The 22,632-nt window shown below is 41.9% G+C and overlaps 1 protein-coding gene across 1 annotated transcript in view; it reads right to left on the minus strand.

Annotated features, from left to right (window-relative positions):
• Window positions 1-22,632, minus strand: part of RXFP2 (relaxin family peptide receptor 2) — a 318,798-nt gene that overhangs the window by 116,603 nt on the left and 179,563 nt on the right. Inside the window, exon 3 of the mRNA XM_063444871.1 lies at window positions 3,605-3,682. Coding sequence (XP_063300941.1) covers window positions 3,605-3,682 — 78 coding nt within the window. The remainder of the gene's footprint in view (window positions 1-3,604; window positions 3,683-22,632) is intronic.

Consider the following 22,632-nt stretch of genomic DNA (forward strand, 5'->3'; position numbering starts at 1 on the left):
GATATGTCCAAGTACAGTTAAAAAGTGGTATCGGCTGTTTGAAGGGATTTCAAGTTATGCAGAGAAACTAAAAAAATTAAAATGACAGCAGGCGACATCTTAATACCTGCTGCATTACAATAACTGCCAGACAATAACACACGTACCAGTGAAATGAGATTACACAACCCCCCCTTTGGACCCAACACCAAGGAGACGGGCTCTTACGGAGGAGTCGCCTGGCTTGATATTGCTGGGAAAGGCGAAGTCTCTATTTAATACTTTATCTAATTTGAATCCATGCCAATCACTACCCTTTGACCCCCCTTGAAAATATACAGTCATAACGTCAGAGGATTGAACATCCCGGTGCAAAGGCACCACTTAGGAAGAGACCTCAAACAGCATGCTGCAGACGTAGTCTGCTTGCAAAATACACATTTCAAAGCTAATGCACACCCACAGATAATGTCCTCACTATACCCCACCAATTCCATTCCACCTCCCCGAACAAAACCAATGGGGTTTCGATATTAATTAGTCAATGCGTAGCATTTGATTTGATCACGTAGGAAACAGACGACAATGGTAGATATATTGTGTTGGTAGGGAATTTCAACAATTTCACATATATGATAATCAATATCTATGCACCAAACACAGATCAACGAAAGTTTATCCAAACCATTTTAGGGAAAACCACCTTGCTTCAGCAAGGCATCATACTCCTCTGTGGAGATTTTAATCATATTTTAGACCCCCTTCTTGACACCACACTCCCACGTAACAGTCCAAGTCTTCGGCCACTGAGAAGACAATGTACCACCCTCTTAAAACTTTTAGCTACCCATCAGCTATACGACATTTGGTGCACTACACACACGGAAGAACGTGACTACACTACATACTGTCTGTATGTATCTGTGTGTCTGTATGCCTCTGTGTGACTGTGTGTCTCTGTGTGACTGTTTCTGTATATCTCTGTGTGACTGTGTCTGTATGTCTCTGTATGACTGTGGCTGTATGTTTCTGTGTGACTGTGGCCGTATGTCTCTGCATGCCTCCGTCTTTGTCTCTGTGTGACTGCGTTTACGTCTATGTATAAATGTAGGTCTGTGTCTTTATGTCTCTGCATGACTGTGTCTATGTCTCTGTATGACTATATCTGTGTTTGAGTGTGTGCATTTTATGACTGTGTGTCTGTATATCTTTGTGACTGTGTGCCAGAAAAAATATGTCTGTGTGCCTGTATGGTTGTGTGTCTATATGTTTACGTCTTTGTACATGTATGTATTTTTAAATACATATCAATGTCTATATGGCTTGGGAGGAATGACACACAAAGAGACCTGGAGGGAAGGTACACACAAAATTGACATAAAGGGGCTGTGGTGGGGAAGGAGACAAATAAAAGATCTTGGGGGAGAACGAGACAAAGATAGTGGCTAGGGTAAGAAAGCAATACACAAAATGGCTGGGGGAAAGAAGATACACACAAGGGGAATTGTAAGGGTGAATAGTGACAAACGCTCCATTCCACGTACGTTTGCCACGGACTCCTGGAGGAGTGCGAAAGCCAGTATCCTTCCCACCGACTAGGGTCCAGGTCTGGGACACCATTTGGGAGTTACCCTGTCATGGGTAGCTTTCCTTGGGTGCCCTTGGTTCGGCACTTTCCCTTCATGCGAATGAAACCAAACTCTAGCTCTATGTTGACCGTTCGCATAAACCAAACTCATGAATAGTCCTCAGCGGTACTTATCCGCGACCGCTATGGAACTAATTTCGGCATGAGGACTTTGTGGGTTCCCGGTAACCTCAGTGGGACTTGCCCGCAAATGTTATGGAACTGTTTTCGGCATGAGGTGACCGTGCGGTTCCCGGACAACTTGGTTTGCGGTGTTGAATTCCACCAGGAGAGTGCTTTTTGGAGGGTAGAAGCCTGAGACTAAGAGGAACAAACCCTATCTAAGAGTCAGGTGGTACACCCTGTATTGCGGCCTCAGGAGCTCACGAAAGTTGACTGGCAAAAGCACCAAACACCCTGGAACTATTTTGGGCATAGGACCATGTGTGTGGCCAGTCAGAAATTTAACACAGTGGCATTTCCCCTACAATGCATGGATTTGAGCGCTATTTGGAGAACTTGGGCTCCCAGATCAGGGCTATTTGGGAATGTATTATATGTAGGGTTATTTTATGTTTTTTATTATGTTTTGGGTAGTTTTATGTTTTTATATTTTTGTGTTTGGCTCTCTGTTCCTGGGAGATAATTAGCTTACATGTATTTCATGCAATTATCTCCCAGGCCCAGAGATCCTGTGAGGGGCTTGTGCTGAATACAATGGAGACCCCCTGCTTGGGTCTGTGCATAAAAGGCTGAGTTTGGCTCATTAAAATCAGTTGTACTCCCAGAACGATGTGTCATCTAGTTACTGGGAGCAGAAAGGGCTAATCACTGCTCAGCACCTTGTTCCAGCTCGTGGAGGATTTGGCAGGAAAGTCCTTGTAAGGACTGCAGCACCCAGGACTGTGTCGTCCAGTCCCTGGGAGTAAATAGAGCTAGTTCAAGGAAGGAGAGGCTCCAGGTGGACCCCAGCCAAGCCACAGCAACTGGGGCAGAAGCGCTGAGGTTTTTCCCTGGTTCAGGAAGCGATCCCTGGCAGAGGTACCCAGCCAGGATACAGGGAGCTCTGCTACAGGAATAAAATACACTAAAGGGGCAAAAGGGGTAAGACATTCAAAAGAGGGGATATGAAACTCAAAACTCAAAAAATTATAATTGTAATTCTACTCTTGCATCTGTTTTTCCTCTCTATTGGTTAACTTTTCTTATTTGAAAAGGTGAACCAAATGGCAGTATGCTCTTAGTGTACTGCAAAATATATACATAATATAATATTTATTTTTTTAACTAATCACTTGATCTGTAAATAAAATCTTAGTGACAGTTCCCTAGCCATCAATCATGTATTCTTCCCATAAATCATCTCTTATTTTGGCACCATAGTTAATTCACATTTTGGATATATTTCGACTTGGAATTTTGGTATTTTGCCAAACACCTGATCAGCCTAAATCTGTCCAAATTGCATTTACCAAATCTAGTGGTAGCATAATTATTATGTAGATGCTTCTCACTGGCAGGCATTGAGACATTGGTCGGGATTGAGGGCAAGATGGTTGGAGCCAATTTAAGAAGAAAACCTGGTTCAGTTTAACACATGAGACTAGGACAAATGCTCACTAAGTATTGGTGTCACATCAATAAAGATCCAATACAATTCACCTTAATTTCAGGTTGTAACACTACAAAATATGGACATGTCCAAGGGATGAATAATTTTGCAAAGCACCACATGTATTCTGACGTAATACAATTAAATATAACTTATTCTCACATTTTCTAAAACTTCGGCAACTAATGAAAGCATAAAGATTTAATCAAAGAGAAAGTGAACGAATTGTGGCAAATACTAAGGTGACTGTGAGACCCAAACTTGTTTCTTGGAAATATAGCAGTTAGTTTCAAACACCCTTAATTGACACTTAAGCAAAAAACGCACTCTAAGCCGGTTTGTAAACAAAGGTATCAAAAACAATACATTTTTGCTTTAGTACTTACCACATTCTTGTGGTTCGATCACTTCACTAGCTTTTCCATGAAGCTCATCAAAAATATTTGCCCATCCATTGTTATCTCCTGAAAAGGATAGATTAATGGTTGTTTAAAATAGCTGAGTAAGTAAAAACTCTAACTGCTCCCAACACTCATGACCCAAAAAAATAAATTTGCAAGCAGTTAGCTTTGAAATGATGAACTGTACAGAGGGATTATGTAAACATGTAATATACTGTACAATTTGCAATTACCATGAAATAGTTGTGTATTCTTGCCCTTGTGTGCCCCCCCCCCAAGCATCATCATTTCCCCTACAGCCTTGTTTAATAAACTTCAGAGCTAGCGGTCTCCCTGATCATATTATATTTAAGTTTTATTTGTATTGCATTTCTTTTCCACATATTTGAAGTCAGGAATGCGGGACGTTTGGATATATCTGTATTGTTACTGTAACTGTTAATTTACCTTTCTATATTACACAATTTACTGTACACCCGTTTTCCTTTAACTGTATTATTGTATATTTTAACACATCTATTCTAGAAATGTTGAATGATAATAATAAAAAGTAGAAGTATTAGATTTTTTTCCCTTTTCTTTCATTTCAGCCCAATTTATGTGAAAGGTTAATGAAGTGAAAATGGAAGAATTCATGAATTAAATTATAAAATGTCTTTGTATCTTAATTCAAACTACTAATCAAACCATCACATTTTATGTTACATCATAAATACTTGACTTACTTTAATAGAGCACACAGCCTAATCTATATGTTGTATTTTAAAAACGCTGTTATCAGTTGTTGGCTTTACTGATTTCTTGTAATTGGAGCAGTGTAATTTGGGTTCTGTGCATGAGTATTCCTGAGTTTAGAATTCTGCAAATGTGAGAAGGTCATTCAGAATGGCACAGAAAATATGTCAGTGTCATCTATCTAATCTGTCTGTCTGCCTGTCTACCCTATTCCTCAGTGAAGGTGTGTGACTATCATTGAATTGTGCAGCAATGTTTAAATGTATCTGTCTGACTGTCTCATCAAAATGACAGCACATCCGTTTCCTAGGATGACTATGCATCAAATAAAGAGACCATATGTAGGTCTTCCAGGAAATATGTGCCTTTAAAAACTAAATCACAACATAAATCACAACATAAATCAAAGCAGTAGCAGAGTTAGTTGATGGTGTGTTTGGTTTTATATCTCAAACTGACAGATGCGATTGATTTACTAGCTTTCCCCACACCACAACTGTTCTGGTAAGAATTACAGAAAAAAACAGATCAACAAAAAAAGAATTGTGACCTGCATCACAAAACATATTGGTGCATTTGTCTAAATTACCCACCATGCACCTGGTTATTAACACACAACCTTTTTTCATACTAAGATACGTACAAATTAAGTGATCACAAGTAAATCCAGTGTAGAATAGATTTCTAGCTGGCTGTGTTACTTTACAAGTACAAGCTATTCTCTCTTCTAAATTCTTGCTTCCTTGGGAGAACTGATTTTACCACATGACAGGAGGCTTCATATTTTGCTTAATCTTTCTTTACTAACTCCATATAGCAGCAAAGACACGTAAAAAGAAAATTGAGAACCAATAAAATACAAGCAATGGATATAAGAAATATGTATAACTGAAGCCATTCCTCTTTCTTTGCTGCTCCATCACAAGTTAAGTACAGAGTTTTGGTTCTCCTCTTAACATAACTAACTGCCCCACCCAATACACATCAAATCCCAAACGGAAGAGTGAAGCAGAACAAATGAATCGTAGTATACACTTAACGCTACAAGGCATATACAGAATAAACCATACAGGGAGGGATACAGATAAAGAAACTAGCAGATACAAGGGGGTGGGGGTGGGAAATATTTGCCTCCTCTCATTGATAAAATGGAGATTATTAGTACACTAAAACTAACATAATCTTCTATTTTACCACATGACAGGAGGCTTCATATTTTGCAATTTTAATGCTGAGATAGAAGAGAAAAAATGGTTAGAAGGAGGTTGTAAACAGAATGTCCGGAACGTAGATTTGTGTGACCAATCTGCAGCACGTAGGATTTCCAGAAGCGATGCGCCCGCCACCAAAGCCTAGGATGCCGCTGCTCCGCACACCGAGTGCGCCCCAAAAGCCGGATCTATCCCTGCCAGAGATAATAGCCAACTAATCCATCTGGCCAAGGTCGTGACCCAAACTGGGCCATAAGGCCGAATGCAGGAAACAAGAAGTTGGCAAGAAGAAGACAACAAAGAAGCCACCACATAAGAGCAAAGGGCCGAAACCACATAGAGTTGAGGGTCCAAATTAAAAAAGGGGTAAAAAAACAGAGGAAAAATTTGACTTGGTACAACATGAAACCTGAAAGGTAATCCCTTCCGAGCAGAACACAAAAGCATCTGCATCAAAAGCCTGAACGTTCGAGACCCATCGAAAGGAGACCAAACAGAGAAGAAAAAAAAAATCGGAGAACGACGTCCCACAATCGAGCATACTTAGGTCCTGGAGGTTGATGTAAGCACATGCCGCGCAGAAGACGACAAACAAGAGGGTCCTGACCCACAGGAGACCCTTGTAGTGGAACATGAGCCACTGAAATGGACGGCTGTACCACGTTAATCGAGCGATAAGTATTGTATCGCAGGAACAGGGGCAGTAAAGGATGGAAGTCCCGTTCCATACACCAATCGGACGAAGATTTCCAGGCAGAGAGGTAGCATTTACTTGTTCCCAGTGCCCAGGAGTCCCATAAAAGGTCCTTAGCATCCTGCAATAGGTCTCCAGCATTCAGGCCACCAGAGGGAGGTGGCCTTCCATGAGGAGTGGATGCAGATGTCCCATTGGATTACTAAGTATCGTTGGGTCAGAAGGCGAAAGGAGGGGGTCCTTGGACGAAAATTTCAGAAGTTATGGAAACCACGGTTGGCTCTGCCACAGGGGAGTCAGGATCGTCAGTGTCTCCTACTGGAGGCGGACCCGGTTTAGAACTCTTGAAATCATTGCTAATGGTGGGAATGTGTAGGCTCCGAGGTTCCGCCGAGTCTGCAAAAAGGTATCCACCGCAATGCTTCCTGGGTCCGGTAACCAGCTAAAGAAGTCCTGTATTTGGCGATTTTTGCGAGAGGCGAATAAGTCGAGGGAGAATGGGTTCCTCCAGTTGTTCAGTGATGCAAATATCCGTGGGTCCAGCTACTAGTCACTGTAGTCCCTCCTGTGGCATGAAAACCAATCTGCAGTGAGGTTCGATTCTCCCGGCAGGTGTACCGCTATCAGGGCTATGTTGCAGGGTAGACAGTAACTGCAGATCTCCTTCGTGAGTTGAAATAGCTCTTGTGAGCGCATGCCCCCGAGGCGACTGATATATTGCACTGCTGACACATTGTCCATCCGAAGAAGGATGCAGCCATTGGACTTCCCTTTTGTGAGACCGCGGAGCGCAAATGAGCCTGCTAGCAGTTCCAGGCAGTTGATGTGCATGGAAAGTTCCTCGGAGGTCCAGACGACCTTCCGTGGAGACTTTGCCATCCGCAGCCACGAAGCCGATCCAACAATGTATCTCATTCTAACTCAAAGTCCAGTTAGCTTCTGAAAATGGCTAGACCATTCCAGGCTTACATGTAATTCAGCCACTATTGGAGTTCTGTCCGTACCTTGTCCGACATCAGAACCGGTTGGTTGTACGTCAGGTTCTAGCATAGGAAGCATGCCTTGAGTCGCTGCATGGCTCAGTAGTGGAGGGGGCCTGGAAATATCCCCTGGATGGAGGATAGGAGCCCTACTATCCTTGTGAGCAGGCAAAGCGGTTATGGATGGCATGCATAAGACCTTGTGGATTTCCTTGCGGATGGAGGTCACCTTTGTGGCTGGAAGTCTTGGTGTACAGGATCTGAAGTCTATTTTCGAATCCTAGGAACTGAACCATTTGGAAGGGCTCCAGCGCTCTCTTGGAGCGATTGACCATGAAGCCCAGCAATTCCAGTAGTTGGACCATGTAACCTGTGTGATCCTATAGCGTTTGTCTGTCCCCGTTGAAAATTAGAATATCGTCCAGGTAGATGATACATCGCCCTGCCAAAAACACCTCTGCTGTGAGATCCACGAAAGACTCTCTGCATAAATGACTGTGCCTTGTTAAGTGAGGTAAGTGAGATATTCACCCGCTTATTGATCTCCTTTAGGAAGGCCTCACCAAATAGTATTCTCTGTGCCAGGGCAATTCCAACCAGTTTTTCGTCTATGCGAAATAGTGCTACAAGGCGTCTCTCAGATGAGAGGGCCACATTGGTGTTACCCAGGAAGCAGAAGCACCGTTGTGCCCACTCCCTAATGTCTCTCGCCCATTCACGCACCGTGTTGGAGTCAAAACTGTCTGCCCTTGTAAAAGTGTTATATGCCAAATCCATGACCCTAGCCTGTGGTCCGATGGCATTGAGGAGCTTGTCCTGAGCCCCTTTAAAACCGCGCTCCACACCTTTGCACGGGTCTTGAGCCCCACGGCCCATAAACGTGAATATCAACTGATCCAAGTCCGGGGTGAAGGCCACCTTATCTGTCAGCATGGGCCGGGGGCACTTGGATCTCATGCACTTGTCTAAGGGTTTTTGAGCCAGAAATGCATGAATTTGACGAGGTGGTTTGGAGGTGCCCATACCTCAGAGCAGGGGGTGTCGGATTCCCCTGGGGTCAAACATCTGAAGGGTCGGAGGCATCCAGGAATACCTCAGAGTCGTCCTGGGCTGTGGGCGCATTGCTGGTTGGGGCAACTGGATTCTGGGGCTCACCCGGAAATGTATCCTGCAGAAAGGTCGGGTCAGACCTGGACTCAGAGTCCCAAGCGTTGTTTTCTGGGTCGGACGCATCTGCTTGCCACTCGTCCAGCACAGATAATGCTTGTGAACGTTCTTGTTCCTCATTTGAGGAGGAGAGCCACGCCAGCCTGCGGACCGTGCCTTGGGAGGAGGAGAGGGAGACTCCCACAAAGGCTCCAGAAGGAGAGGGAGGAGAACAGGCCCCCCAAGATTAGGGAAATCAGAAGAGCCCACCAGAAGGAGGGAACATACACTAAAGGGGGGGGGGGGTAACCCAAGGGATATGTACCCCAGAAAGGGATAATAAAGTACAAGAAGCAGTACATACAAAAAGGAAAACACTGTAATAAATAACTGAACAAAGACAGAGAGAGGAGAACCAAAACTCTGTACTTAACTTGTGATGGAGCAGCAAAGAAAGAGGAAGTGCTTCAGTTATACATATCTCTTATATCCATTGCTTGTATTGTATTGGTTCTCAGTTTTCTCTTTACTTGTCTTTGCTGCTATATGGAGTTAGTAAAGAAAGCCTCCTGTAATGTGGTAAAATTAGTTCTCCCAAGGAAGCAAGAATTTAGCATAGTGTGAGGCAAGCGAGGCAAGTGAGTTGTAAGTCAACCCAAGGTTTTGCACCATGCATTTGACAGGTAAAGAATACCATAGCAAAGCCTGCCAAGCTAAATTGAAAAAGACATATTGTACTTGTTAAAAAGCATGCTATTGAAGTACACAGAGCAGAACAAAGGAAAATCTTTGATCGGAATTGGGCTACAAGGGGGTTACATTCTATGTGTCAGAAGATTCATTCATACCTATCTAGTTCTGTGAAATATTAAAACAAAAAGTGTCATGGTGAACTATAAAACACTTCAAGGAGCAATGTAACATTATGTTACCTTATTCTATAATAACTCTGTTACAGGATTTTACACAAAGTGATGTGTATTTAGATAAATAATCGTCTATAACAACTGATATATTATTAACCAATTAAGGACGAAGGCAATTGTGCAAGTTTTGATCAAAACAAAATCTGGAATTTGACTATATGTCTGTTTAACCATTATTTACCTCTTTAATATTAAGTGCACCCACACTTATTATATATCATTTTGTTCAGGAGAAACAGGGCTTCCATTTCAAATCACATATTAAGATGTGCAACATATTTTAATATGAATAAAATGTAAAAAAAAGTGTGAGAAATTAAGATATGTTATTTTCTTAGTTCTGCATGGCATTTTAACTGTGAATGTCATAATACTATTAGCTTTTACTGCAACAAAATACACATATTTGTATCCAGCGATGTCTCACGAGTACAACAGTACCCCCCCATGTACTATTTTTATGGGGTCTTGGAAAGTAACAGGGTTAAATACAGGGCTTGCAAATTAAATTCTATGGACTTTCTGCCTGGGTTGTCAGGCAGGTCCCTCAAATTGTAAGTAATAAAATTACTTAATTATGTAAAAATTAATAATTTTATTTATTTCTTTATTATTTTAGTAATCTCAATGTCATGTCACTCAGGGGGACTAAGTTCGTTGTCAGTCAAGTCCCCTCAGCGCGATCTCCAGCAGAGGAACGGCGGCCATCAGGTAAATGGCTAAGATGGCATGGACATGTTGTGCTGCCCTGAGGTGTTTAGCACTGCCTACTTAAGGACCGAATAGCATGCCCAGAGTCCTTAAGGGGGTGAAAAATAAATATCTGGCACTTCATACAAAGATTGTCCGACCTTCAAATTTGTTTTGCTTGTTCATTATAATTTTTAGTGCAGTGTAAGTAAGGTACTGTCACGGTAGTGTACCCCAACGAGAGACAAGATAAAAAAGATACGTCTTACCGGCCTTAGAATGGCCGGACTCAACGTAGACAGGGAAAAGACAGAGTCAAGAACGAGCCGAGGTCAAGGGAACAGAGAGACAGCGAAAACAAGAACGAGCCAAGGACTGGTACACAGGAGTCAGGAAACTGACGAACAAGACAAAGCAGGGATAAAGAGAAAAACAGAGTCAGGTACAAAGCCAAGGTCAAGCACGAAAAAAACACTACTAGACGAAGCAAGCACTAAAGGGAACTGAATCAGAAACCACGATAGGGCAGGGAGCTAAGGGAAAGGTGAGTATAAATACCTTAGTGTTTAATTTGATTGGCCAATCTGAAAAACCAATTTGCAGTGAGGTTCGATTCTCCCGGCAGGTGTACCGCTATCAGGTACACCTATCCACGAGGTTGATGTCGTAATATAATTTGGAATAGCTCAAATAATGCCACTTTTGAGAGTATTTGTTAGTTAGAGCTAAGTATAGAGGACATGTGCATCTACAGGACATGCACATATAAAATGATGATTACAAAAACTTGGTTTACATTATCAGGGTTATTAACTAAAGTGAGAACTCAAATTGAATACAAATAGAATTTCACATGTCAATTCTAAATAGCCTAATTGAAACAATAATCTACGTCAAATATGCTTCTAATTCAGCTACTTTGGCCTTAAATTTGAAATTAACAGGCAGTGGCGCCTGACAGATGGATACTACTTTTGAAGCTGACTAACTCCACTTCTGGCCAGATCTACAGGAAGATTGCAGCTTCCAAGATTTGAGGCCTTACCTGAAAAATGCAGGGTAGGTGGCTGGTCCCAGTCCATTGACAAAAGACCTCACCCTCGATCCCCACAGAGTAGGCTAGACAAACTAGCCTTACAGACGTGATGGGGCAGAGAGCACCGACATCAGGCCCTCACCGAGAAGATGTGTCGCTACCTTAGACCGGCTGTTAGCTAATTTCTGGGCTCAACATCAACAAAACATGCTACTGACCTTGAGGTAGAGAAACAGGGAGAATGGACAGGGAAGCCTGAAGCACTTATTCTGGGGACTTATACTGTAACAAGTGGCGACATCCTCAAATGAAGCCTACCTTGGAGAAGATAGAGTTGGGAGAAACCCCAGTGACATGGTCAACAACTGTGGGGGACTATTCGATGCCGGGGGACATTGGAGACGGCTATTTGGGTTCCTCTACAGACCCCAGAAGGAGAAGAATATCCATCCAACAAGTGGCAGGGTCCATGGAATTGAGGTGACAGCATATTTTCAAACTCAGGGCAGGTGCAGTGTCCTGTTCCAAACTGCCTACCGAATGGTAACACTCCTACTCAGTTTAGGCATCAGGTGACTGTTCTCTACTTGCGACTGTCTAAGGACCTCTGTTCTGGGTCTGTAGCCAGTCGGATGATGGACTCTTACTACAAAATATATTTCTTACATACATATATCAGGATGGTTCTGTGTTTAGTTTTCAGTTAATCGTCTACCATTTTTTAAAAACTAAAAAATATGCAGCATGCTGTATGTATGATTTTTCAAATTATTTAATGCTTTTGAATATATTTTAACAAAAATATTAAAATAACAAAAATAAATCATATATATAAATATAGCAATATAACAAAAAAAATCAAAGTATTACACAATTGAAATGTTTTTTTATAATCTGAAACCATATTAAAAGTTTGTGCAAAATATTAAAAGTTTATTCAAAAATATGAAATATTTTAGAAAGCTCCTCCAACATTATTAAATCAATGTAGAACCAATGAGGACAAAACTCTATTTAAAAGCTTTTCGAAAAGATTTTTTTTTCATTGGGATTTCAGGATTCATATAAAAATCATACTTTAAGACTTTATTAGTTCACAAGAAAAACTAGTCAGACTACAGCTGATTAAAATTAATAATAATAATAATAATAATAATAATAGTACTCAAAATATACTAAAAGCTCTATACTTAGATACCAATATATCTAAAACAATTTGTAATATAAATAACTCATGTGAAAAATATAAAATCTTTATTCCAAAGAAATATGAAACATACACCTTAAAAATTACAGTGATCCACTCTTAATTGGAAGCATAAAAATACATCAGATAAGGAAATGGATAAATTCACGTAATATATAATAAATCCTGGTTGAGCAAACCTTAGTTGATAAACCGTGGATTGGGAAAGGACACGCTCTAAATCACATCAGCACAAGTCCCAGCGTACTAATCAGGGTAACAATTATTGCACCACAAAGGCGCAAGTACTTACAAATACCTTAGGGGTGCTGTTCCTGAATAAAGTCAGAGCAACTCCTATCACCCAAAGTCACATTTCCAACCTATTAAACATTTACCAAACAATAGCAGACTTGAACACAGTCCTTGAACAATACACAGAAATGAACAGTCCCAATTATAATTGGAATATAGCTCTAAATTTGCTTCCTGTAATAGCCAATATAAAATATAGGACCTGTCTAGGGGGGGGTCTGCCTTGTCGTTGGCAGGCGGGCATTCCCTCCAGTGGCCATTGGAGCAACTAAATGACCTCCATTTGTTTAAATATACATAGGGATTAAGGAGAGAGTGCAGGTAACTTTGTTTTCTTTGGTTTTTACTATATGTATTGGAGCTGGTGTGTACTGTGGTCGTTGCTGCCGCCCAGGAGTGATGGGAGTGAGCGCAGGACTATTCTTTTTGTACCAATATAAAATATGCCTGACTCCTTTAAATTGTTGCACAAAAGGATTCCGAGCCAATAAGGTGCTTGAAACCACTTAATATTGGTACTGGTGGTCAGCACAAATTATAATGCACTAGAAATCGAATCCAATCTTGTATTACTAACATGACTCCTTGGAATCATGGCACAAGTATATCCACAAACCTCTAAAGTGCTTGTAGCCACTTATATGACAGATTACAATGCACTTACATTGTTCCAATCCTGAAAGGTTCATGGTGCCAAAAATCAAAGTGAGTGCTTATAATGCTTTCAATAATGATATTGATTTCAAAATAGACTGTGTATTTCAGAAGCATCAGTCTTGTCCCAGCCAATTAAAGTGCTTAGTGTTGCATCAATAAGGTGCTTATCAAATAGTGTTCAATACTGCTCTTTAGTTAAACATAAGGCAGGTTGAACTGATACATATGATACAGGAGCACAGCATTTATCTTTTCTATAAATATATAAGATATTTACGACCCTCTGCAAGAATGGTGTCTATGTTCTATCAAACCACTCATGTTGCTTTGACCCCTGTATCACAACTCAAATTCTATGTGTCGTCTTGCTCAGAAATGCTTCAGACTTGAGAAAGGGAGGCTCTCCCGAAAGCTTGTCCTTAAAAAATGATGTTAGTCCAATAAAAAGGTATTACAAGATACGAATTGTAACAGTTTATATATATATATATATATATATATATATATATATATAGAAACAAAATCCTAAGCCAGGCACTCCTCCTTATAGAAAAAACTCTCAGATATAAATAAGCCTAGGTGCAATCCCGCGTTATACATATGAAAAAGCAATAAAGGGAGCACACTGGGTCTTGATTGTAGTGCAAAAATATTTACTGAATTCCCAATGAATACATAGCTGTGGTTTCAGCAAGAAAAATCTTTTTCTTGCTGAAACCACAGCTATGTATTCATTGGGAATGCAGTAAATATTTTTGCACTACAATCAAGACCCAGTGTGCTCCCTTTATTGCTTTTTCATATATATATATATACACAGTATCTCACATAAGTGAGTACACCTCTCACGGTTTTGTAAATATTTTATTATATCTTTTCATGTGACAACACTGAATAAATGACACTCTGCTACAATGTAAAGGATAAGTGTACAGCCATGTAAATTTGCTGTCCCCTCAAAAAACTCAACACACAGCCATTAATGTCTAAACAGTTGGCTACAAAAAGTGAGTACACCCCTAGGTGGAAATGTCCAAATTGGGCAGGCTTTTTTCATATCTTTTCTGAATCTATAACATTTTTCTTTTTATCTGATGTATTCTTATGCTTTAAATTAATAGCGAAATGTACTGTAAGTTTTATTACCTTGGTTGCCCCGCTCTTCTAAAACATCAGATGTATATTATAACTTCCAGCAGCAGTTTTGACACAGTGTGCATAACTCATTCAGATATTGGCAATCGGTCCAATGTATCTGGGGATAGCATGTGCGATACAAAAGTTGAGCAAAACTGATATTGTCAGCCAAGAAGGGAGCATTGCAGTTGCTGACTAACAGCACTGTGAGACTGACCTACACACGGAAATGTGACATTGTTAAAAGTATGGCTGCAGGAAGAAGTGGTTAGGGTGCTTAGAGTATCTCTTTAACCTCTTAAGGACACATGACATGCCTGACATGTCATGATTCCCTTTTATTCCAGAAGTTTGGTCCTTAAGGGGTTAACCACATAAGGACCACATGAAGGTCTATGCCGTTATGCAGTGCGGGGTTTTATTGCCTAGTGACGGGATAGATTGTCATGCACTAAAGGTACCAACAGGGGTGATATCTCTGCTAGTACCAAGGATCCCCAATATCTTTTTTTGTAAATCTTTATTTTGGTTGTGCAAATGATCCCATGTAAGCGTGTCATGCCACAACAGCACGAACAAACACAGTAACATCGAACAATAGTATGCAGTGATATGGCATTCATAGAAACTGCACAGTTTTGTATTAATAGCATCAGGCTATCAGAAGAGGCATGTCAGGCAATGCAAACAAGACTTAACCAATTAACTATTGCGCATAAGTCAGCTGCCCAATTATATAGAAATATCGAACAAGATAAACATGCTGGGCGAATATAGTGACGTCTACCACTTCCTGTGCTGATATGTCTGAGTCAACATCTAAGCAAAGGTGATAAATGAGGCTTTGTGACTGTTTTTATCAGGTCACACAGAAAAGACGAGGAGTTAGTTCAGGTATATATAATTACAAGATTTTCAGAACACTGTGGAACAAGCTCCTCGATATGGCAGCCTAATTTTTTGTAATTTAAAAATGAATATAGCATGTTAAATCAAGCTTGGTAAACCTGTCTATATATGTAGGATAAGCGAAAATGCAGTCAGAGAGAAGTGACAGGGTTGGGTGAGCTAGACATAGAAACATAGAAACATAGAATATGACGGCAGATAAGAAACCATTCGGCCCATCTAGTCTGCCCAATTTTCTAAATACTTTAATTAGTCCCTAGGCTTATCGTATAGTTAGGATAGCCTTACGCCTATCCCATGCATGCTTAAACTCCTTTACTGTGTTAACCTCCACCACTTCAGCTGGAAGGCTATTCCATGCATCCACTACCCTCTCAGTAAAGTAATACTTCCTGATATTATTTTTAAACCTGTGTCCCTCTAATTTAAGACTATGTCCTCTTGTTGTGGTAGTTTTTCTTCTTTTAAATATAGTCTCCTCCTTTACTGTGTTGATTCCCTTTATGTATTTAAATGTTTCTATCATATCCCCCCTAAATGATATAAATAAACATAAATGAGATTTCAGCTAGTCAAGTTAGGGTTACTTGAGAGGTTAACCACAGAGGCCCCACACATTATCCGGGTAGTGGGCAGACTGGGATAGGCCTTAATGATATGCACAGGGTAAAGTATGTGTAAAGGCAAAAAGTGACTATAGCAGGCATGATATAGGGTTGTCAGGCGCACATTTATAACCCTCTGGTAGAGCACTGCATTGTATAGGGCACATAGGTAAAGCATTAAACAAATAGTAAACACAAATTAAACTAAATTTAAGATATCATGGGTAATCACTGGAGACCGCCGACAGACTTTGTGTAACACTCCATGGATCCTGGGTATAAAGTAAAGCACCAGAAAACTCCTCGGCTCAGGAACCTACAGGGAGTGCAGAATTATTAGGCAAGTTGTATTTTTGAGGATTAATTTTATTATTGAACAACAACCATGTTCTCAATGAACCCAAAAAACTCATTAATATCAAAGCTGAATATTTTTGGAAGTAGTTTTTAGTTTGTTTTTAGTTATAGCTATTTTAGGGGGATATCTGTGTGTGCAGGTGACTATTACTGTGCATAATTATTAGGCAACTTAACAAAAAAACTAATATATACCCATTTCAATTATTTATTTTTACCAGTGAAACCAATATAACATCTCAACATTCACAAATATACATTTCTGACATTCAAAAACATAACAAAAACAAATCAGTGACCAATATAGCCACCTTTCTTTGCAAGGACACTCAAAAGCCTGCCATCCATGGATTCTGTCAGTGTTTTGATCTGTTCACCATCAACATTGCGTGCAGCAGCAACCACAGCCTCCCAGACACTGTTCAGAGAGGTGTACTGTTTTCCCTCCTTGTAAATCTCACATTTGATGATGGACCACAGGTTCTCAATGGGGTTCAGATCAGGTGAACAAGGAGGCCATGTCATTAGATTTTCTTCTTTTATACCCTTTCTTGCCAGTCACGCTGTGGAGTACTTGGATGCGTGTGATGGAGCATTGTCCTGCATGAAAATCATGTTTTTCTTGAAGGATGCAGACTTCTTCCTGTACCACTGCTTGAAGAAGGTGTCTTCCAGAAACTGGCAGTAGGACTGGGAGTTGAGCTTGACTCCATCCTCAACCCGAAAAGGCCCCACAAGCTCATCTTTGATGATACCAGCCCAAACCAGTACTCCACCTCCACCTTGCTGGCGTCTGAGTCGGACTGGAGCTCTCTGCCCTTTACCAATCCAGCCACGGGCCCATCCATCTGGCCCATCAAGACTCACTCTCATTTCATCAGTCCATAAAACCTTAGAAAAATCAGTCTTGAGATATTTCTTGGCCCAGTCTTGACGTTTCAGCTTGTGTGTCTTGTTCAGTGGTGGTCGTCTTTCAGCCTTTCTTACCTTGGCCATGTCTCTGAGTATTGCACACCTTGTGCTTTTGGGCACTCCAGTGATGTTGCAGCTCTGAAATATGGCCAAACTGGTGGCAAGTGGCATCTTGGCAGCTGCACGCTTGACTTTTCTCAGTTCATTTTGCGCCTTGGTTTTTCCACACGATTCTTGCGACCCTGTTGACTATTTTGATTGAAACGCTTGATTGTTCGATGATCATGCTTCAGAAGCTTTGCAATTTTAAGAGTGCTGCATCCCTCTGCAAGATATCTCACTATTTTTGACTTTTCTGAGCCTGCCAAGTCCTTCTTTTGAACCATTTTGCCAAAGGAAAGGAAGTTGCCTAATAATTATGCACACCTGATATAGGGTGTTGATGTCATTAGACCACACCCCTTCTCATTACAGAGATGCACATCACCTAATATGCTTAATTGGTAGTAGGCTTTCAAGCCTATACAGCTTGGAGTAAGACAACATGCATAAAGAGGATAATGTGGTCAAAATACTCATTTGCCTAATAATTCTGCACTCCCTGTATGGGGGTGGCATGGATAAAGTCCAAGAAGGGGGCTAAGTGTAGCATCCCTCCAGCTGCGGGCTGTGTTGAGGGCCTGCATCGGTATACCACGGGGCGCGCGGCTGAGTCCAAGACCTTCCCCAGCGAGGTGCGGAAAGAGCCCTGGGATGTTTGCTGCCTGTGGCGTTGGGTCCTCTGCCTCTGTGTTTGATGCTTAGGGAGAATATCGCTGGTGGCTCTCGGCTCAGGTCGGCTCAATACGAGAATCTTAACTGCTTGGTAAGAAGTTGCAACAGAGGGTGGCTCACAGGCCCCTTCTTCTTCCCTCTTCCGTCTACTTTCCTGACCATGTGTTGCAGTCGTGACTTGGGCCTCAAGTTGCGGCCAGAAATGGGCGAAGGCCTCATCCAGATGCATCAGCATATAGTCCAGTGATGTACATCCAGCTTTCACTTCAGGCTGTCTTCAAGGCTCAGGAGTAGGGGGCATGTCCACCATTTTGGTCAGCGAGATGAGTGGAACCGATCAGTGGGGACCGGGATAATCCCCACCGGTCCAAAGGGGGGGGGGAGGCCGCAAGTCTCTGGCCGGACTGCCCAGAATCTGGGGTGCTTGTGTGAGGTATCATCAGTGTTCCCCCAGGTCAGGATTAGTGCAGGTTGAGGCTGAAAAAAACACAGGTATTTACCTGCTCCTGCTGAGCACGTCTGGTCTGCTTGGCAGTCAGGCTCCGCCCCCCAATTTTTTTTATTTATAATATGAGCCCAATCATTAGATATCACTGCCAGTTCCTAAATCTATATTCTGCTTTCATCCACACTAATTCTTGTAGGGGACAGTTTATATAACCTTTTTCTAATTTCTCACACTGTCTTCATGTAATGAGTCTCTCCTGTCCTTAATTCTGTTAAGAAGGGATGCCTCCCCCCGAATATATTTTAATACCTGGGGGTCCTCTCTGTCAGCTAGAGACAGAGTTATTGGCCCCAGACTGACAGATGAGCTATGAGCAGCACTCACAGTAATCACACTGCCACGGTAAATGAAAAACCTGGTAAGGTCTCTCTGTTTACCCCTTGCTGTGGTACTGTACTGTGTGAACTAAGAAATCCTTGAGAGGTGGGATTAGCACTGGGATTAGGGGTATTCTTATTATTAGAATTATGGGTACTATTATGGGTAGGATTAGAGGTAGGATTAGAGGTTGGATAAGGGGTTGCATTAATGGTCAGGTTAATGTTGTTTAAGTGATTATTTAGGGGTCTGGTTAAGGTTTGGATTAGGGAGAATATCAGATGTAGTATTAGGGAGAAAGGTATACATGTGGGGTATCATTATACTTAAGAACAGAAGCAGAATTCAAATTTGGGGTGTTTGCAATAGTAGGACATGGTCTGTAGACTGTGAATTTTCACATAATAAAACTTGTATGGAAACCCCCTCCCCCCCCCCCCCCCCACACACACACACAAAAAAATAGCTAAACTGACCTATGTTTGTGATAAAATTGTTAAAAGAAAAGTGTCAACATGTTCTATCTAAATATCCTGGGAGATGTACTCTCTGGAAATATTTCCTTTTGCGTAGCGGTTTTAGATGTTGTGATTACTATTATAGTTGTAATCACAGCATGCCAAAGTTTGCAACATTTTTGCATTAAAACCATAATTCACTCCTTGCAGTATTTGTTTTATAATTTCTGAAAAAATATTTTCATCCTAGACATATACAGGACTAATTACTGAATCTATGTTTAGTTAGTTTTCTTTTTTGCAATATTATTAAATGTAAAATTGAACACTTTTCTTTTTTTAATTTAATTTCCATAAAAAAAAAAAAAAAATTAAATATCTTATTCTATTTAATATTGCGTTATGAATACACATTGGGTATCAATAAATCCCTATTTCTCCTTAAAAATATAAAATATATATATATTTTATATACAAAAAGGTCTTGGTCACCAACGTGTTGTATCTTAAAAAAATCCATAAGGGGTTAATGCAATCCTCCTTGTGGAAATTGTCAGTCCGCGAACCGTGCAAACCGCCATTGACTTCAATGGGCAGGCGAGTTTTAAAACCCACAGGGACTCTTTCTGGTCACAATAGTGATGGAAAAGTTGTTTCAAGGGGACTAACACCTGGACTGTGGCATGCCGGAGGGGGATCCATGGCAAAACTCCCATGGAAAATTACACAGTTGATGCAGAGTCTGGTTTTAATCCATAAAGGGCATAAATCACCTAACATTCCTAAATCACAATGGATATGGATTGACACCTGACATATGACATATTGACACCTTGACATATGGATTGACACCTGTCCTCAGAGACCCTGATACACACTGACACAGAGCAGAATAGGGACTGTTCCCCCTACATAGGGTCACTTGGCAGATATGGATTGACACCTGTCCTCAGAGACCCTGATACACACTGCCACAGAGCAGAATAGGGACTGTTCCCCCTACATAGGGTAACTTGGCAGATATGGATTGACACCTGTCCTCAGAGACCCTGATACACACTGACACAAAGCAGAATAGGGACTGTTCCCCCTACATAGGGTCACTTGGCAGATATGGATTGACACCTATCCTAATGATCCCTGATACACACTGACACAGAGCAGACTAGCGACTGTTCCCCCTACATAGGGTCCCTTGGCAGATATGGATTGACATCTATCCTAATGATCCCTGATACACACTGATACAGAGCAGAATAGGGACTGTTCCCCCTACATAGGGTCACTTGGCAGATATGGATTGACACCTGTCCTCAGAGACCCTGATACACACTGACACAGAACAGAATAGGGACTGTTCCCCCTACATAGGGTCACTTGGCAGATATGGATTGACACCTATCCTAATGATCCCTGATGCACACTGACACAGAGCAGAATAGGGACTGTTCCCCCTACATAGGGTCACTTGGCAGATATGGATTGACACCTGTCCTCAGAGACCCTGATACACACTGACACAGAGCAGAATAGGGACTGTTCCCCCTACATAGGGTCCCTTGGCAGATATGGATTGACATCTATCCTAATGATCCCTGATACACACTGATACAGAGCAGAATAGGGACTGTTCCCCCTACATAGGGTCACTTGGCAGATATGGATTGACACCTGTCCTCAGAGACCCTGATACACACTGACACAGAACAGAATAGGGACTGTTCCCCCTACATAGGGTCACTTGGCAGATATGGATTGACACCTATCCTAATGATCCCTGATGCACACTGACACAGAGCAGAATAGGGACTGTTCCCCCTACATAGGGTCACTTGGCAGATATGGATTGACACCTATCCTAATGATCCCTGATACCCACTGACACAGAGCAAAATAGGGACTGTTCCCCCTACATAGGGTCACTTGGCAGATATGGATTGACACCTGTCCTCAGAGACCCTGATACACACTGACACAGAGCAGAATAGGGACTGTTCCCCCTACATAGGGTCACTTGGCAGATATGGATTGACACCTGTCCTCAGAGAACCTGATACACACTGACACAGAGCAGAATAGGGACTGTTCCCCCTACATAGGGTCACTTGTCAGATATGGATTGACACCTATCCTAATGATCCCTGATACACACTGACACAGAGCAGAATAGGGACTGTTCCCCCTACATAGGGTCACTTGGCAGATATGGATTGACACCTATCCTAATGATCCCTGATACACACTGACACAGAGCAGAATAGGGACTGTTCCCCCTACATAGGGTCATTTGGCAGATATGGATTGACACCTATCCTAATTATCCCTGATACACACTGACACAGAGCAGAAAAGAGACTGTTCCCCCTACATAGGGTCACTTGGCAGATATGGATTGAGACCCTGATACACACTGACACAGAGCAGAATAGGGACTGTCCCCCCTACATAGGGTCACTTGGCAGATATGGATTGACACCTATCCTAATGATCCCTGATACACACTGACACAGAGCAGAATAGGGACTGTTCCCCCTACATAGGGTCACTTGGCAGATATGGATTGACACCTATCCTAATGATCCCTGATACACACTGACACAGAGCAGAATATGGACTGTTCTAGACTTTTTTGACCTAGGCGACTTCTCTTCTCAGTGACAGTACCTCCTGCTGCACTGAAGGTCCTTTCTGACAGGACACTTGAAGCGGGGCAGGCCAGAAGTTCTATCGCAAATTGGGATAGCTCAGGCCACAGGTCAAGCCTGCACACCCAGTAGTCAAGGGGTTCATCACTCCTCAGAGTGTCGATATCTGCAGTTAAGGCTAGGTAGTCTGCTACCTGTTGGTCGAGTCGTTCTCTGAGGGTGGATCCCGAAGGGCTGTGGCGATGCGTAGGATTTAAAAGGCTCCGCATGTCCTCCATCAACAACAAGTCTTTAAAGCGTGTAAAGCATACTTTTTAATTTATTTAGCAAATGCTGCATCTTTTCCGACGTGTTGTAATTTGGTAACATTTCAGCCACTTTCTGCTTATACCGGGGGTCTAGTAGCATGGACACCCAGTACAGGTCGTTCTCCTTCAGCCATTTTATACGAGGGTCCCTCAACAGGCACGACAGCATGAAAGATCCCATTTGCACAAGGTTGGATGCCGAGCTACTCATTTCCCGTTCTGGCGGCTTTGAGTTTGTGTGCTGCTTGTACTCATGTGTTGATCCCATAGGCGTTTGTGATGTGCGATCATGTGCCTACGCAAAGCAGTTGTACCTAGGTGGGTGTTGGACTTCCCACGACTCAGTTTCTTTTGGCACAGGTTGCAAATGGCATCGATGTTGTTAGAGGCAGACACACAAAAAAAAATGCCACACTGCTGAGCTCTGCAATGACGGCATTCTGGTGGTGGACACAGCATGCGTTCATTGGCGTGCTGTCGGGCTGACCCCGGGTGCCGATGCATGC

The sequence above is a fragment of the Pelobates fuscus genome, chromosome 1 (genome assembly GCF_036172605.1).
Source record: "Pelobates fuscus isolate aPelFus1 chromosome 1, aPelFus1.pri, whole genome shotgun sequence".
Taxonomy (NCBI): Eukaryota; Metazoa; Chordata; class Amphibia; order Anura; family Pelobatidae; genus Pelobates; species Pelobates fuscus.